Raw genomic sequence first — 14,380 nt, 5'->3', positions numbered from 1 at the left:
GAGCCTATCCCAGCAGTCATAGAACGCGAAGCAGGGAACATCCTGGACAGGACGCCAGTCTGTCGTACGATTGCAAACACGTTGGTGTTAAATGTCTTGCTCAAGGACAGTTTGGCATGTAGGACTATTCAGGAATCAAACCACCGAACTGTTGTTCTGTAAACAACCTTGAGGTGCAGTAACCTTGACCCCTAGGCTGAAGCTTCTCTGAGCATGCAAAGTAAATTAGAGAGCAATCACACTAATTTATTTCATGTTGTTTACTATGTTCTGTAAAATTCAGTATTTTTGACAATAATAATACTAAAACTCCTACAAAAACACTTCCCTATTGTTGTCAGCTGAGTGTGACATTTTTGCCTCCAAAAATAGCTCTGACTATATATATATATATATATATATATATATATATATATATATATATATATATATATATATATATATATATATATATATATATATATGACAAAAACATACTTCATACATCATCTTGTTGCTTCTCTCAAGAAATGCTAAATGTTGAGTCAACATTGAATCCAGGAATGTTAAAGTGAGAGGCAGCGTGCACCTTGACAGCACATAAGGCCAGTAAGTGACTATTTATTGTGTAAATTGCATGAAGCGTTTTAGCCAGGCTAATGCTCCCCAGAAACATTTACTGAAAATAAAGTGTGATGGAACTAATTGAGATGGTGAGGACTTTTCAGGCATGTGAGATGCAAATAAAGAATAACGCTTAAAATGATGGGGGGTTAAGGGGGGCTTGAAGGTTTGTAGCCATACTAATGCTCCCCAGAAGCATTTACTGAAAATAAAGTGTGAAGGACCTAAATGAGATGGTGAGGACTTTCCAGGCATGTGAGAGACAAATAAATAAAAATGCTTAAAATGGTGGGGTAGTTGGGGGGTGTGGGGGACTAAGCCCCCAGAAACGGAAAGGTTTTTAGCCATGCTAATGCCTCCCAGAAACATTTACTGAACAAAAAAGTGTGACGGACCTAAATGACATGGTGAGATGCTGAAGAGCTTTGCTCGTTCATGTCCGCAACATATACATATTACAAAGATCACACACACATTTTCATAAGGCTAATACAGCAATCACACACATTTTCTTCACTTAATGCTAAAATCTCACAGATTTTCTGAAGGCAATGCAGCAGTAACCCAGGTTTCCTAAAGACAGTATCAAATTGCCAAATCACAAACATTTTCATAAAGTAATGCAATAATCTCATTTTCTTCACCCTGGACAGGATGCCATTCTGTCGCAGGGCCACATATAGACAAACACATTCACACCTGGATGCACACCTACGGACAATTTCAAAGTTTCCAGTCCACCAAACCTGCGTGTCTTTGGATGTGGGTGGAAGCCAGAGCACCCGGAGAGAACCCATGCAAACACAGGGAGAACACGCAAAACTCCACACAGAAAGGCCACAAGTGGGAATCGAACCAATGACCTTCTCGCTGTGAGGCAGCAGTGCTAACCACTAAGCCACCATGCTGCCCGACACTAAGACATTCAAACTCAAATAGTGAGATTAGTGGAATCAATTGTTTGGTGATCACGCCTCAAGTGGTAGTACAGATTACCCGAATTCTACAAGGTGGATGGATTGAGCTGACTACTCCTGTATGCCAGTTGCCCTTGAGCAAGACACCGGAGTTCCAGATTTTGACCCCAATGACTGTGACCACTGCCAAAACAAACCCTAAAAGGACAGTTCTGTCAGCCAAAGGATGTGGGAGAAGTTGGGGATCAAACAGAAAAAACCCTCCCATCATATGATATCTATGATGGTGTTTTAGGGCCACATTGAGGTTTTTTTAAGACTTCAAGAATGAAGTCATAATATTATGAGAATAAAACGGTAATTTTATGAGAAAAACTTGTAATATTATAAGAATTAAGTCATAATATTATGACTTAGAAATATTTAACCCTAACTTTTAAGATTTATATAATTTTATTACATGACAGATTCCCATTTACTTTTTTTTTTTTAGATAATTTTAATACAAACCTACCAAATAAACCTTACATGATGCATATTCATTACTGTAATAAATCCTATTCATTTGAAATGCATAATCCTCAGTTTTATGTATTTAGTATTAATAAAATATAATTACTCTAAATCAATAATAATGACAGTATTTATTTAAAATACATAAAGTATATTGTTTGAATTGCATAATTATGTTACCTATGCAAATTGCATAGGTAACATAATTATTATGCAACTCACACAAAAGTTAGGGTTAAATATTTCTGTGAGTGTACGAGAATAAAGTTGTAATTCTATGAGAAAAAGTCCTAATTTTATGAGAAAAAAAATCTCACAATATGAGAATAAAGTCATAATATTACAAGAATAAAGTCGTAATTTTGACTTCATTCTCGTAATATTACAAGTTTTTCCTCATAAAATTACAACTTTCTTCTCATAATATTATGCCTTTATTGTCATAATATTATGAGAATAAAGTCATAATTTTATGAGAATAAAGTAATAATTTTGACTTCATTCTCGTAATATTACAAGTTTTTTCTCATGAAATTGCCACTTTATTCTCGTAACATTATTAGGTTTTTTTTATCATAAAATTACAACTTTATTCTCATAATATTACAAGTTTTTTCTCATAAAATTACGACTTTATTCTCAAAGTCTAAAAAAAAAAAATCTCAAGGTGGCTGTAAAACACCGTCGTAGATATCGAGGATCAAATTGTGTTGAATTGGAATGAAACATATCACTCAAGGAAAACACTTTAGCCAAAGTTGGTGCCATTAGATTTTGGAAGTTTTCTCAACTTTTTCATTGTCATTGTGATAAAACTTAAAGTTTGCTTCAAAAAGTACACACACACTAGCCATCAAACGTTTGGCCACACTTTAAAAGTGTGACCAAACTTTTGATGGCTAGTGTGTGTGTACTTATAAATGGCTAAATATTGAAAATCGGCCAGAAGGAAATGGTTTTGTATCAGATGATTGTGTTTCACTTAGACACAGCACTCTGGGACCAGAGACTTGCCAAACCCTGGAGCTTCCAGTAAATCTGGACCCAAGAGACAGACGACTTTAGCCTCTATACCGGTATTTTTTATCTAATTTCTTTTTAAGTTTTCCACATTGGAACTAATCCCGCTGTGCCTCAAAGAGAACACGACCCATTTCCTTTTCCTAAATGCACTTTCTAACCATGTCTGTCTTGTCTAACACTTCTGATCCAGTCGGCAACTTTTGTCCTCACATTAAAGGCCAGAAATTTCTTCTTTCAGCTGCTCATGTTTTTGTGGTTTTACCTGAGAATCTGGATCAAATTTTGACAAGTGGTTTTTCTTTATTTTTGCCTTAATCATTCATGCTGAAACTTTGGCTTTTTCGTGGACTCTGGTCGGAACAATATTCTTTCCCGTGTTAACAAAAGAGAGAAAAAAAGAGGATTCTTCTATCCAAGGTGTAAAAGCTTTGATGGAAGACAAATGTAAAATCTGTGGAATATGTATCGCAGTGGTGGGCACAGCTAACCGAAAAGTTAGCTTCGATTAAACCGCGAACTGAAAAGTTAACTTTTATAACGCAAAACCGATAAACCATTAAAAGAATTTAGCGTGAAGTTACTGGTAATTGCTAACTGCTAAGTTTTAGTATTCGCTTGGTACACTGTCAGCTACTGATAAGTCATGTTTGAGTTTAAGTGCCGCAAGGGCTGCTGGGTAAATTCAAAGGTGATCACAAACACAAAACAAACACACGAAAGATAAATAAATAAAAAAGATAAAAGCCCAAACACTGTCATCATCTTTATCAAAAGCAGTAAATCACAGTATTAGAAATCATCATTATTTCTATTTTATATATTTATGAACTGTTAATGGAGCTACGGCTCACCCGTATAGCGTTCACAAACACAAAACCATTGCACGAAAAATAAAAATACTGACTTGTGAGCTGCTTACAAGACCGTTTTTGCCCACAGTGTACCTACCAGCGCTTTTGTGCTTTGACCTGTGAACCGAAAGTGTTAGTTAGCTCTGTGCGTTCATAAACCAGAACTAACATGTAGGATTTTAGGGTTTACAGATATTTTTGACTGTTATATTCACTCACTTTACCAGCACAAAATTGTTAATGGATTGAAAGTCAGCGGAACTAAATTTAGCAGAACCTAATTGGTCTGATGATGGATTTCAAAGTTAGCTGAAAAGTTAATCTGCTAACGAAAATGTTATCTTTGCTAATTAGCGGTTAGTGGATTAGCAAAACTGTGCCCACCACTGATGATTCGCTCAAGTGGGACACATCACGCTGTAATATTCACATGCTGAGATTATATCTACTGTATGTTATGCAAATGTAAATGCATGTTTCTGAGTTCTCTTTGAAACAAAATTATGTTGTTATATATTAAAGGAGAACTCCACATTTTTCCAGCCTGGCCTCTACTTTTAGATGGTTTTTTTTGTTTTGTTTTGTTTTGGTTAATCTATTCAAAACAATATTAACTGGTGCATTATTGACTTAGAATGCAAACATTGTCACTGGCTAAACTCTACATAATGGCTAAACATATGCGTTACATTAGCTACAAGCAACAGAAGCAAAGCACAACAGGCTATTTTATGCAAATGCAGAGACACACGACATTGCAACTTCCAATCTGAGTTAAAATGTAATGTGACATTAGCTGTCCTGCTCGAGCTAACAAAATAAACCAAGATGCCGGAAAACACTCCAAAACAGCTAACTTCTGGATAAAGCTAATATGTTTGGCATTTTTTTCATATATTTTGTAAAAGATAGCAAGAAATAAACACCTCTAAATTTCTTTGAATCAATATTTGTTGATTTTCAATTCAATACATTTAATAATGGCATATGTCAACAGAATCATATGTTTTATTTTTGTAAATTGAACAAAACTGGATCTGGTTTGTTAGCTATTTGAAAGTATTGCATTTATTTGTGAACTTTAAAATCAGTTTGGGGTTATCAGTTTGGGCCAGAGCCTCTTGCTTGCCTCTACTGGTGGTTGGCTCTCACTGCGGTATTGTATCACTTCCTGTTCCGGAGCACAGCGGTGTTTTTCTGTATCTGTTAGCTGTTTAATCTGCGCAGTTAGATTGATCTAGTTATCTAGATTACGATTTGTTTCCCAGTGTAATCTTTACGTGCCTTAACTAAAGCACTCCTTCTGCTGAATCACCTCTAAATTATTTACACATTATTCACTTTGCGTGTTTTTAGGAATCCGCTAGCTTAGTGTAGCTACTAGCTCTTAGCCGGTTTAGCATGGTGGCTTCTCCTGTCTCTCCCGCACTTTTCTGCTCTGGGTGTGAAATGTTTAGTTATTCCTCGGCCTCCTTTAGCAGTAACGGTACTTGTAATAAGTGTAGCTTATTCGTAGCTTTGGAGGCCAGGCTGGGCGAATTGGAGACTCGGCTCCGCACCGTGGAAAATTCTACAGCTAGCCAGGCCCCTGTAGTCGGTGCGGACCAAGGTAGCTTAGCCGCCGTTAGTTACCCCCTGGCAGATCCCGAGCAGCCGGGAAAGCAGGCTGACTGGGTGACTGTGAGGAGGAAGCGTAGCCCTAAACAGAAGCCCCGTGTACACCGCCAACCCGTTCACATCTCTAACCGTTTTTCCCCACTCGACGACACACCCGCCGAGGATCAAACTCTGGTTATTGGCGACTCTGTTTTGCGAAATGTGAAGTTAGCGACACCAGCAACCATAGTCAATTGTCTTCCGGGGGCCAGAGCAGGCGACATTGAAGGAAATTTGAAACTGCTGGCTAAGGCTAAGCGTAAATTTGGTAAGATTGTAATTCACGTCGGCAGTAATGACACCCGGTTACGCCAATCGGAGGTCACTAAAATTAACATTAAATCGGTGTGTAACTTTGCAAAAACAATGTCGGACTCTGTAGTTTTCTCTGGGCCCCTCCCCAATCAGACCGGGAGTGACATGTTTAGCCGCATGTTCTCCTTGAATTGCTGGCTGTCTGAGTGGTGTCCAAAAAATGAGGTGGGCTTCATAGATAATTGGCAAAGCTTCTGGGGAAAACCTGGTCTTGTTAGGAGAGACGGCATCCATCCCACTTTGGATGGAGCAGCTCTCATTTCTAGAAATCTGGCCAATTTTCTTAAATCCTCCAAACCGTGACTATCCAGGGTTGGGACCAGGAAGCAGAGTTGTAGTCTTACACACCTCTCTGCAGCTTCTCTCCCCCTGCCATCCCCTCATTACCCCATCCCCGTAGAGACGGTGCCTGCTCCCAGACCACCAATAACCAGCAAAAATCTATTTAAGCATAAAAATTCAAAAAGAAAAAATAATATAGCACCTTCAACTGCACCACAGACTAAAACAGTTAAATGTGGTTTATTAAACATTAGGTCTCTCTCTTCTAAGTCACTGTTAGTAAATGATATAATAATTGATCAACATATTGATTTATTCTGCCTTACAGAAACCTGGTTACAGCAGGATGAATATGTTAGTTTAAATGAGTCAACACCCCCGAGTCACTAACTGTCAGAATGCTCGTAGCACGGGCCGAGGCGGAGGATTAGCAGCAATCTTCCATTCCAGCTTATTAATTAATCAAAAACCCAGACAGAGCTTTAATTCATTTGAAAGCTTGACTCTTAGTCTTGTCCATCCAAACTGGAAGTCCCAAAAACCAGTTTTATTTGTTATTATCTATCGTCCACCTGGTCGTTACTGTGAGTTTCTCTGTGGATTTTCAGACCTTTTGTCTGACTTAGTGCTTAGCTCAGATAAGATAATTATAGTGGGCGATTTTAACATCCACACAGATGCTGAGAATGACAGCCTCAACACTGCATTTAATCTATTATTAGACTCTATTGGCTTTGCTCAAAAAGTAAATGAGTCCACCCACCACTTTAATCATATCTTAGATCTTGTTCTGACTTATGGTATGGAAATAGAAGACTTAACAGTATTCCCTGAAAACTCCCTTCTGTCTGATCATTTCTTAATAACATTTACATTTACTCTGATGGACTAACCAGCAGTGGGGAATAAGTTTCATTACACTAGAAGTCTTTCAGAAAGCGCTGTAACTAGGTTTAAGGATATGATTCCTTCTTTATGTTCTCTAATGCCATATACCAACACAGTGCAGAGTAGCTACCTAAACTCTGTAAGTGAGATAGAGTATCTCGTCAATAGTTTTACATCCTCATTGAAGACAACTTTGGATGCTGTAGCTCCTCTAAAAAAGAGAGCTTTAAATCAGAAGTGCCTGACTCCGTGGTATAACTCACAAACGCGTAGCTTAAAGCAGATAACCCGTAAGTTGGAGAGGAAATGGCGTCTCACTAATTTAGAAGATCTTCACTTAGCCTGGAAAAAGAGTCTGTTGCTCTATAAAAAAGCCCTCCGTAAAGCTAGGACATCTTACTACTCATCACTAATTGAAGAAAATAAGAACAACCCCAGGTTTCTTTTCAGCACTGTAGCCAGGCTGACAAAGAGTCAGAGCTCTATTGAGCTGAGTATTCCATTAACTTTAACTAGTAATGACTTCATGACTTTCTTTGCTAACAAAATTTTAACTATTAGAGAAAAAATTACTCATAACCATCCCAAAGACGTATCGTTATCTTTGGCTGCTTTCAGTGATGCCGATATTTGGTTAGACTCTTTCTCTCCGATTGTTCTGTCTGAGTTATTTTCATTAGTTACTTCATCCAAACCATCAACATGTTCATTAGACCCCATTCCTACCAGGCTGCTCAAGGAAGCCCTACCATTATTTAATGCTTCGATCTTAAATATGATCAATCTATCTTTGTTAGTTGGCTATGTACCACAGGCCTTTAAGGTGGCAGTAATTAAACCATTACTTAAAAAGCCATCACTTGACCCAGCTATCTTAGCTAATTATAGGCCAATCTCCAACCTTCCTTTTCTCTCAAAAATTCTTGAAAGGGTAGTTGTAAAACAGCTAACTGATCATCTGCAGAGGAATGGTCTATTTGAAGAGTTTCAGTCAGGTTTTAGAATTCATCATAGTACAGAAACAGCATTAGTGAAGGTTACAAATGATCTTCTTATGGCTTCAGACAGTGGACTCATCTCTGTGCTTGTTCTGTTAGACCTCAGTGCTGCTTTTGATACTGTTGACCATAAAATTTTATTACAGAGATTAGAGCATGTCATAGGTATTAAAGGCACTGCGCTGCGGTGGTTTGAATCATATTTGTCTAATAGATTACAATTTGTTCATGTAAATGGGGAATCTTCTTCACAGACTAAAGTTAATTATGGAGTTCCACAAGGTTCTGTGCTAGGACCAATTTTATTCACTTTATACATGCTTCCCTTAGGTAGTATTATTAGACGGTATTGCTTAAATTTCCATTGTTACGCAGATGATACCCAGCTTTATCTATCCATGAAGCCAGAGGACACACACCAATTAGCTAAACTGCAGGATTGTCTTACAGACATAAAGACATGGATGACCTCTAATTTCCTGCTTTTAAACTCAGATAAAACTGAAGTTATTGTACTTGGCCCCACAAATCTTAGAAACATGGTGTCTAACCAGATCCTTACTCTGGATGGCATTACCCTGACCTCTAGTAATACTGTGAGAAATCTTGGAGTCATTTTTGATCAGGATATGTCATTCAAAGCGCATATTAAACAAATATGTAGGACTGCTTTTTTGCATTTACGCAATATCTCTAAAATCAGAAAGGTCTTGTCTCAGAGTGATGCTGAAAAACTAATTCATGCATTTATTTCCTCTAGGCTGGACTATTGTAATTCATTATTATCAGGTTGTCCTAAAAGTTCCCTAAAAAGCCTTCAGTTAATTCAAAATGCTGCAGCTAGAGTACTGACAGGGACTAGAAGGAGAGAGCATATCTCACCCATATTGGCCTCTTTTCATTGGCTTCCTGTTAATTCTAGAATAGAATTTAAAATTCTTCTTCTTACTTGTAAGGTTTTGAATAATCAGGTCCCATCTTATCTTAGGGACCTCGTAGTACCATATCACCCCAATAGAGCGCTTCGCTCTCAGACTGCAGGCTTACTTGTAGTTCCTAGGGTTTGTAAGAGTAGAATGGGAGGCAGAGCCTTCAGCTTTCAGGCTCCTCTCCTGTGGAACCGCTCCCAATTCAGATCAGGGAGACAGACACCCTCTCTACTTTTAAGATTAGGCTTAAAACTTTCCTTTTTGCTAAAGGTTATAGTTAGGGCTGGATCAGGTGACCCTGAACCATCCCTTAGTTATGCTGCTATAGACTTAGACTGCTGGGGGGTTCCCATGATGCACTGAGTGTTTCTTTCTCTTTTTGCTCTGTATGCACCACTCTGCATTTAATCATTAGTGATCGATCTCTGCTCCCCTCCACAGCATGTCTTTTTCCTGGTTCTCTCCCTCAGCCCCAACCAGTCCCAGCAGAAGACTGCCCCTCCCTGAGCCTGGTTCTGCTGGAGGTTTCTTCCTGTTAAAAGGGAGTTTTTCCTTCTTACTGTAGCCAAGTGCTTGCTCACAGGGGGTCGTTTTGACCGTTGGGGTTTTACATAATTATTGTATGGCCTTGCCTTACAATATAAAGCGCCTTGGGGCAACTGTTTGTTGTGATTTGGCGCTATATAAAAAAATTGATTGATTGATTGATAATATACACCATCAAATAATATAAAGAGGTTAGAATCAGTGGACCCTAGGACTAGTGGACCCTAGGACTAGTGGACCCTATGACCAGTGGACATTCCCCACCTACATAGTGTAGCTGTTTAGCCTGACAGTGTTTGCATTCTAAATCAAGATTGCACTGTGTAAATTGTTGTTTGTGTCCTGAGTGGAAAGATATGAGCCCAAAAACATTTAAAAATAGAGCCTAGGTTGAAAACTAAGAGGCTTAGTGAACCTGCTACCTACCAAATATAGCAAAGTCACACAGCTTTATGTATTTTGTGTTACTCCATCTGCATTGTTGATGGTAAAACCAGCTCAGTGTAGTCTGAGTCATGAGACCAGGGTCTGCTTTAGTAATCGTGGAACTCAGAGGGTTCTGACTCACCGTAAGCAGCTTTACGTAATGCCAGTCATTTCCAGCGCCACACACGTTGTGTTATAACGAGCCCAGTCTGTTTGGTGTCACACTGATTGCTCGTGTGTGACACGTCTGCATGCAGGAAGTGTGTGACAGTGTAAGCGCCATTTTATGGAAAAAAGCATCAAAAACAGCATAGATTACAGACTTTTGTGAGGACATGTGTATTCTTTGTAAATTCCATTTACAAAAGTGTAGTCAGAACTGGGGTGATATTGCAGTGTGAGCAGTTGATCAGTTACCATTTGCCTAGATTACTGTTTGCCTAGATTTGTATGTAATCCTTCAGTGTAAAGCTAAGGACCCAATGTTCTATTTTTAATTCTCATTTTTTAAATTGATTTGATATGAGCAAATGATGGATGTTTGGTGCTTTATTATGTCATCTGGATGTTATTTGATTTTAATCAGAAAGTGGCATTTTTACAAAGTAAACTTTGAAGGCAGTTCCTGCCCTCATAAAAATAACCTACATGTGCAATACAACATGAAAAGGTTTGGTTACACATGCAGGAAATTATGTCGAGGCTTTGGAAAACCCAATGTACCCTTTAAAATGTAGAATAGACAGATGAATGAATGAGTCCATCTCCAGTTTAACATAATTAAAAAAAAAAACCTCACTTTGTACATTTCTGAAATTAAAAGGGCACATAATGAGGACAAACTGACTAAAACCTGCATTGAAAAAAGAGAGTAGTTGAAGCAACTTAAAAAGCATGGCAACAGGTACATCCTGAATGAATTAAGTTGTTTGAACTTACGTTTGCAAGTTAGAGTTGATCTAGAGTTGATCTTTAATATTTACCATGGCATTACAGAGACCAATAATATCAAACCTCACATAGCCTTTACCAATAAATTGTAACTTAGAGTTGATCTAACTTGCTAACTTAAGTTCAAACAACTTAATTCATTCAGGTTTTACCAATTGTAATGCTTTTTTAAGTTGGTTCATTTTTCAATGTGGTGAACTTTGATGCCCCAAATTGATTTATTATTTTTTTCAAAAACCATATGGATTTGAATCACGTGTGATTACATCAGACATGCTTGAACCCTCGTGGGCATGCAAGAGTTTTTTCACGCCTGTCGGTTACGTCATTCGTCTGTGGGCAGTCTTTGAGTGAGGAGTGGCCCACCCTCTCGTCGATTTTTTTCATTGTTTAGGAATGGCTCAGAGACTGCTGCTTTGTTTGATCAAATTTTTTTCAAAATTGTAAGGCACAACTGAGTGGACACCATTCGATAAATTCAGCTGGTTTTCGGTAAAAATTTTAACGGCTGATGAGAGATTTTAGTCTGGTAGTGTCGCCGTAAGGACGGCGCCTGACGGCGATCTGCGCTTCGTGGCGGCAGCATCTCGCCGTTTCAAGTTGAAAACTTCCACATTTCAGGCTCTGTTGACCCAGTAAGTCATCAGAGAACAAGTTGGAACATGCCCAGCTGTTAAACAATTTCTCAGTTACTCACTTGTTGAAAGCCATCAAAAGCCGCCTGAATTTTACAAATGGTTTTCAACACGGAGGTGTTTTTCCTGTCGCGGTGCACACAGATTCACCGAGTCGTCACGGAAACACACCTCTTTCATTACAAAATGTCCTTAAACAGTGGAATGTCTGCATAAAGGCCTCTTCTGAATTTTCTCTGTTCTCTCACGATGTCCTGGGTGAATTAAGCCTTAAATTAGGATGTTTTCAGGTCGAAACAGGACGACGACGGCGCCTGGAAGCGCTGCGCGACGTCCCGCTCCGTGGGAAGTCCTTACAGCAACAGAAACACCCCATAATCTCTCATCAGCCGTTAAACTTTTCACCGAAAACCAGCTTAATTTCTCGAATAGTGTCCACTCGGATATTCCTCACAGGTCCAGAAAAAATTTGGATAAAGCAACGCGCGCCGTCTGGAGCAGCGTGTGAAACAAAGGAATTCAGGTGAGAGGGCGGGACCACATCTCAGCCAAGGCCTGCCCACAGGGAAATGACGTCACCGACACACGTGAAAAAACTCATGCATGCGCACGAGGGTTCAAGCATGATTGGTGTAATCGCACGTCATTCAAATCCATATAGTTAAAAAAAAAAAATACAAGTGTCAGTTTATTATCTAATAGACCTCGTATTTCTTATTGTTACATGGGAAACAAGGTACCAGTAGATTCAATAGATTCTCACAAATCCAACAAGACCAAGCATTCATGATATGCACATTCTTAAGGCTATGAAATTGGGCTATTAGTAAAAAAAAAAAGGTAGAAAAGGGGGTGTTCGTAATAGTAGTGTGGCATTCAGTCAGTGAGTTCATCAGTTTTGTGGAACAAACAGGTGTGAATCAGGTGTCCCCTATTTAAGGATGAAGCCAGCACCTGTTGAACATGCTTTTCTCTTTGAAAGCCTGAGGAAAATGGGACGTTCAAGACATTGTTCAGAAGAACAGCGTAGTTTGATTAAAAAGTTGATTGGAAAGGGGAAAACCTATACGCAGGTGCAAAAAATTATAGGCTGTTCATCTACAATGATCTCCAATGCTTTAAAATGGAAAAAAAAAAACAGAGACGCATGGAAGAAAACGGAAAACAACCATCAAAATGGATAGAAGAATAACCAGAATGGCAAAGGCTCACCCATTGATCAGCTCCAGGATGATCAAAGACAGTCTGGAGTTACCTGTAAGTGCTGTGACAGTTAGAAGACGCCTGTGTGAAGCTAATTTATGTGCAAGAATCCCCCACAAAGTCCCTCTGTTAAATAAAAGACGTGCAGAAGAGGTTACAATTTGCCAAAGAACACATCAACTGGCCTAAAGAGAAATGGAGGAATATTTTGTGGACTGATGAGAGTAAAATAGTTCTTTTTGGGTCCAAGGGCCGCAGACAGTTTGTGAGACGACCCCCAAACTCTGAATTCAAGCCACAGTTCACAGTGAAGACAGTGAAGCATGGTGGTGCAAGCATCATGATATGGGCATGTTTCTCCTACTATGGTGTTGGGCCCATATATCACATACCAGGTATCATGGATCAGTTTGGATATGTCAAAATACTTGAAGAGGTCATGTTGCCTCATACTGAAGAGGACATGCCCTTGAAATGGGTGTTTCAACAAGACAATGACCCCAAGCACACTACTAAACCAGCAAAATCTTGGTTCCAAACCAACAAAATTAATGCCTCGCAGATGTGAAGAAATCATGACAAACTGTGGTTATCCAACTAAATACTAGTTTAGTGCTTCACAGGATTGATAAAAAAGCAGTTTGAACATAATAGTTTTGAGTTTGTAGCGTCAACAACAGATGCTACTATTATTGTGAACGCCCCCTTTTCTACTTTTTTACTAAGAGCTCAATTTCATAGCCTTAAGAGTGTGAATATCATGAATGCTTGGTCTTGTTGGATTTGTGAGAATCTACTGAATCTACTGGTACCTTGTTCCCATGTAACAATAAGAAATATACTCAAAACCTGGATTAATCTTTTTAGTCACATAGCACTACTATTATTCTGAACACTACTGTAGACTTGTCTGCCACCTGCTGAATAGTTCATTGATGCTACAAGGATGATGGAAATTCAGAGCAGGTATGGGTGTCAGTGAGAGTGAGACAAAGCATTTGTGTGTGAAATAACTCAGACAGTTATTTGTGATCCCCCCTCCCCACAGCGGTTACATTCTAAAACTCAAACATGGTCAAAAATCCACACAACCCTGTGGAAAAGATTTTGTATGAATTTAGCCCTTAAAGAGACCATTTTCGTATAGAAGTGTACTAAATCAGAGACATAAATCATAATTTTCTGATAGTTTAACAGCAGTTCTAAAACTCAGATAGCATCATCATAAAGCCACACAACCCCGCTGAAAGGATTTTTGTATGAATGTAGCTGAAGCTGACACTTCTTCCTTCTCTCTCTCTCTCTCTCTCTCTCTCTCTCTCTCTCTCTCTCTCTCTCTCTGTCTCTCTGTCGTTCTCAACATTGGTATACTTTTGAAGTTACACATAGCTTGACATCAACTTGTCAGTTTCGTCCAAAAAAATTCACCGCATGCTCACACCTTTACACGTCCCATCGGAAATGAATTTGTGCAAATTTACCTGGGAAAAGAAAGCAAGGGAAGCGGTTGGGATCAATGAGAAAAATATAGTTTCTTCACAAATATATACTAAATCGAAGAAAAACAGTTATTTTCAGATTGCTTAATAGCGGTTATTCAAAAACTCAAATCACGCAATCGGCAATCAACACAACCCTGCAGAA

At 38.8% G+C, this 14,380-nt stretch overlaps 1 protein-coding gene across 1 annotated transcript in view; it reads left to right on the top strand.

Moving 5' to 3' along the window:
- Positions 1 to 14,380, top strand: part of impg1b (interphotoreceptor matrix proteoglycan 1b) — a 52,245-nt gene that overhangs the window by 18,939 nt on the left and 18,926 nt on the right. The window contains exon 12 of the mRNA XM_034195627.1: positions 3,020 to 3,109. Coding sequence (XP_034051518.1) covers positions 3,020 to 3,109 — 90 coding nt within the window. The remainder of the gene's footprint in view (positions 1 to 3,019; positions 3,110 to 14,380) is intronic.

The sequence above is a fragment of the Thalassophryne amazonica genome, chromosome 19 (genome assembly GCF_902500255.1).
Source record: "Thalassophryne amazonica chromosome 19, fThaAma1.1, whole genome shotgun sequence".
In the NCBI taxonomy this organism is placed as follows: Eukaryota; Metazoa; Chordata; class Actinopteri; order Batrachoidiformes; family Batrachoididae; genus Thalassophryne; species Thalassophryne amazonica.
The sequence above is the reverse complement of the archived record's forward strand: the minus strand, read 5'-3'. Positions and strand labels throughout refer to the sequence as shown.